Genomic DNA, 5,022 nt, shown 5'->3' with positions numbered 1-5,022 from the left:
GGGAAGATAACACTTGGATTCATCTTTGCCGGAGCTTCGTCGCCTTCTTCTTGTGTTTCTCTTTCCCCTCCTTTGGTGACTTCATCTATCTCACTTTAATTTTTTTCTCAATTTCGAATTTCAAACCCTAATTTTATCTCCACCCCACACCAAATAACTTAAATTTGTTGGAATTTGTTGCTCCTTCAAGATGACGACAATTCGTAGGTTTTGCTGCAACGACCTTCTTCGTTTTACCAATGTCAATCTAGATCATCTCACTGAAACTGTAACTTTTCTCTTTCTCTCCGGTCCATCAACTCAATCTAGTGCATTTCACTTTGTGCGTTCTTAACTTTCTTGTTTGTTTCAGTTTAACATGTCATTCTACATGACGTATTTAGCGCGATGGCCCGACTATTTCCATGTCGCCGAAGGCCCTGGGAACCGAATTATGGGTTACAGTAAGTCTTTGCCCTCTCTGCTTTCTTTTTCTAAAGTCCAACTTCAAATGTTTTTTGGTGTTTATGGTTCAGGGGTTTACTTTTTTTGTGTTTTTTTTAATGTTTGTTGTTAGGTTGAGGAATCTAGATTTAAGTTTGAAGCTAAGACTATACAGAGAATGGAGCTTTTGGTGTTGTCTACTTTGAAATGGAGGATGCATCCGGTGACTCCAATTTCCTTCTTTGAACACATTGTTAGAAGGCTTGGTTTGAAGAGCCGTTTGCACTGGGAGTTTATGTGGCGTTGTGAGAGGGTTCTTCTTCATGTCATTGCTGGTAAGTAATTATGCAAATTTAGTTGAAACCTTTTTAGCTTTCATCATTAATGCAAATAAATTAGGTACTGGTACTAGTTATTATTCATGTTAAACTGAATCAGAGGCATAGCATTAAGAGTGATTGTACTCATGATTATTCAATGTTACAATTGTTGTCAGATTCAAAGGTTATGATGAGTTATCTTCCTTCTACATTGGCCGCTGCTACAATGATCCATGTAATTAAAGAGATTGAACCATTTAATGCAACTGAGTACATTAATCAGCTATTGGATTTACTAAAGATTAGTGAGGTTTGTGCATTTAATTTAAATGTTTTTCCTCTCTCTACATTGCCAATCATGCTGTTGTTTTGATGAATCAGTGAAAATCTTGGTTTTGATTTTACAGGAACAAGTGAACCAATGCTACAAGCTTATGCTGAAGCTATTAGTTTCCGATGATGGCATTTATAGTCTTCACCAGAAACGGAAGCGAGTATCTGAACCAAGTAGCCCGGGTGGTGTCATTGACGCTTCTTTCAGCTGTGATAGCTCAAATGATTCATGGACCGTGGCATCGTCTGTTTCTCTTTCAGTGCAGCCGATGTTTAAGAGGAGCAGAGCTCAGGACCAGCAGATGCGACTTCCTTCTGTGAATCGTGTGTCTATCGATGTCCTTAATAGCCCTCGTTAATAATGAACGATCTTAGTATTTTTACTTCAAATGTGGTAGTTCTCTTTCACATAATTCTGGTGGCAGTTATGTTATTGATTCCAATTACATTATGTTCTAATTACCATATACATTTCTAGCCAAACATTTGAAAATGAATGGAATGAGGCAGAAGCTGAGATTCCTTCATCCACTTTGTCTATTAAGGTGGAGCAGGGGATCTGATACTGAGTAGAAAGATGAGTTATGAACTTGTAATTCTACCTGTGAGTTATTATCAACTTCAACTTTTACTCATCTTACACATTTTTCGTCAATAAGCACAATTGCTTATTACTCATGTCAATCTCTGTTCATGAAGAATAGGAATTGCAGATAGGTCAAATGTCTCAAGTAAATAATGATACTCTTATACAATGTCAAAACCTAACCCAATAAGAAAAATATGTTGTCCTCTAGTTACATTAGATAAAATATAATACTTCAGATAACATTTCAATCTTCTCTTCCACTTCCCTAAATCCTGTACCTCATGGTAACTGCGTGACGCGGTTATTGATTTCGATGGCACAATCTCGATCAACTGTTTAAGTTGTTTAAAACTGATTTATTGTATTGCACTGCATTTATAAACTTCTGCAGGTAAAAAATATTGAAATTTGAAGTGTGTATTGAATGACAATTATAGGTTGTTATGGTCAAATGACTCAATTTTGCAGTTTGACATAAAGTATGACATTGGACTTTATAAAATTTTTGTTATAAAGTTTATGATATTTATTTGAATTTACAGATTGAGAATGAGTATGGACCTGTGGAATGGGAGATTGGCGCTCCTGGAAAGGCTTACACAAGTTGGGCTGCTCAAATGGCGGTAGGTCTAGACACCGGCGTACCTTGGGATATGTGCAAGCAAGAAGACGCCCCTGATCCCGTTGTAAGATTTTCTCCCGTAATCATGATCATCTGTATTCACACATTTAGAAAATCGATAGTCGTTTGATCAAGATCAGACGATCTGAAAATGAGGATTTTAATATTATTTATCGACTATGTTGTAGATTGACACTTGCAATGGATATTATTGTGAAAACTTCACTCCCAATGAGAACAATAAACCCAAAATGTGGACCGAGAATTGGTCCGGATGGTAAGTCATGCTCATACAAATGCTACCATTAATATAAAGCTAGAAGCATTTCATTTGGGATCAAATGTTTAATTTTTTGTTACATGTTCTACAGGTACACTGATTTTGGTAGCGGTATATCTCATAGACCGATCGAAGATTTGGCATACTCAGTTGCAAGATTCATACAAAATCGCGGCTCCTTTGTTAACTACTACATGGTATATGTTACATCTAAGTTTATGTTATAGAAACTTTGATTTTTGTCTGATATCTTATATTTGAATGCAGTATCATGGAGGGACTAATTTTGGTCGAACATCGAGTGGTTTTTTCATTGCAACAAGCTATGATTATGATGCTCCTATTGACGAATATGGTACGCGTTAAGGTTTAAATTGTTTGCGTGTTTTGAGTTATAACAGTTAGAAACATTTTAAAGTGTTACAAAATGTTAGGACTTGTGAATGAACCAAAATGGGGACATTTGAGAGACTTGCATAAGGCAATAAAACAGTGTGAGCCAGCTTTGATTGCTGTGGATCCTACGGTCACATATTTGGGGAAAACCTCGAGGTAAATTCTATTATCTAGTTCATGATAAAATTAAGGTTCAAAATTATTACTGTGTTGAAGATTTGTTTTGTTAATTTGATCTTATAGGCACATGTGTACTACATAAGTAGTAGTGTTTGTGTTGCATTTCTTGCAAATTATGACACGAAATCGGCTGCAACGGTTACGTTTGGAAATAGCCATCATGACCTTCCACCTTGGTCTGTCAGCATTCTTCCTGATTGCAAAACCGAAGTTTTCAACACTGCAAAGGTAAGTAACGCAAGATAACCGAATATGTTGAATAAATTTTGTTTAGTAAAGGTATAACTGATGGACAAACCGGACTCTGATACTAAAATGTAGGTTGGTGTGCAAAGCATCATAAAAACGATGACTCCGACAAACATTACATTTGATTGGCAATCATATACCGAAGATCCCGCCTTCTCTAGTGAAGACGATTCTGTCACAGCAGAAGCACTTTGGGAGCAGATCAACGTTACTCGCGATTCTTCAGATTATTTGTGGTATTTGTTAGAGTAAGAATTTTTGAACTTTCCTAACTTGTCAAACACATTAAAAAATCGGAATACCAATTCTTGAGTCTTGATACTAATTCTATCGTTGATCCATTCTCAGTGTCAAAATTAGTCCTAATGAAAGTTTTATAAAGAACGGTCCGTCTCCTATTCTGACCGCAAACTCAGCAGGTCATGTTCTACATGTTTTTGTTAATGGACAACTTTCAGGTCAGTATGCTTTTTCTTGGAAATTTTTTCATGATAAATTTCATTTTTATATATTTTTAAATTAACATATGTTATATGAATGTAGGAACTGTATATGGAGGATTGGATAATCCTAAGTTAACATTTAGTGAAAGTGTGAACCTAAAAGTTGGCAATAACAAGATTTCTTTACTTAGTGTTGCCGTCGGTCTTCCGGTTAGTATTTTTTTTTTTTATGTCTATGTTTTAGGTGACAATTGACATTTTCAATTTGATGATAAGTAATATTTTAATTTTGTCTGCATTCAAATTAAAACCAGAACGTTGGCTTGCACTTTGAAACATGGAATGTTGGAGTGTTAGGACCTGTAACATTGAAGGGTCTAAACGAAGGGACTCGCGAATTGTCGTGGCAGAAATGGTCTTACAAGGTTTGATATAGCGAATAACTTTTTTGCAGGGACTAAAATTTTATTATAATGTACATTGTTGAGACGAGTTTGATTTTGTTGGACAGGTTGGACTAAAAGGCGAATCATTGAGCCTTCATACCATAACTGGAAGTTCCTCTGTTGAGTGGACACAAGGATCATCATTGGCTAAAAAACAACCTTTGACTTGGTACAAGGTAAGAATATTTTTACTACAAAGGGAACAATTGTGTCATTGTTACATATGATCATCTTCAGTTGCATGAAATCTGAGTCATTTTACTCTTCAATCTTGTTAGACAACGTTTAACGCGCCGAGTGGCAATGATCCGTTGGCTCTAGATATGAGTAGCACCCGCGACCGTCAACTTAGGTTTAATCTTAAGTAGACCGGATACCGTGACGGAGTACGTTCTTCGGATCCTTAATTCATGATAGAGCTCAATGTTTGTTCATAAATTTGTGTAATTAATGTGTATATTTGTAGTATATGTAATGACTTGTAAATGTGTACATAAATTTGTATATATTTTGATACATTTAAGGCAAAATTGGTTTGAATTGGTATATATATATATATTTGTTAGCCAAAAATTGGTAGAAAAAAAGGCCAAAATGGCATATATAAAACGTGATAATTGTCTGTCAAAATCTGGTTGAAAACAGGTAGAAATTCTGATTTATAAACCTGGAAAAAATGTGGTTTAAAACAAAAGATTCAAAAATTTTCGTATACCTTAGACAGCGCTTTTGTAAAAAGCG

The 5,022-nt window shown here is 35.6% G+C and overlaps 1 protein-coding gene and 1 pseudogene across 1 annotated transcript; both read left to right on the top strand.

Annotated features, from left to right (window-relative positions):
- Positions 1–562: 562 nt before the first annotated feature.
- On the top strand, positions 563–1,603 carry LOC127121379 (cyclin-D3-3). The gene is made up of 3 exons (XM_051051880.1): positions 563–758; positions 920–1,053; positions 1,151–1,603. The coding sequence occupies exons 1-3, from the start codon at positions 602–604 to the stop codon at positions 1,433–1,435; spliced, it is 576 nt and encodes a 191-aa protein (XP_050907837.1). The 5' UTR covers positions 563–601; the 3' UTR covers positions 1,436–1,603.
- A 601-nt stretch (positions 1,604–2,204) lies between these two features.
- On the top strand, positions 2,205–4,704 carry LOC127121378 (beta-galactosidase-like; annotated as a pseudogene).
- The last annotated feature ends 318 nt before the right edge of the window (positions 4,705–5,022 follow it).

Source organism: Lathyrus oleraceus, chromosome 2, assembly GCF_024323335.1.
Source record: "Lathyrus oleraceus cultivar Zhongwan6 chromosome 2, CAAS_Psat_ZW6_1.0, whole genome shotgun sequence".
Classification (NCBI taxonomy): domain Eukaryota; kingdom Viridiplantae; phylum Streptophyta; class Magnoliopsida; order Fabales; family Fabaceae; genus Lathyrus; species Lathyrus oleraceus.
The sequence above is the reverse complement of the archived record's forward strand: the minus strand, read 5'-3'. Positions and strand labels throughout refer to the sequence as shown.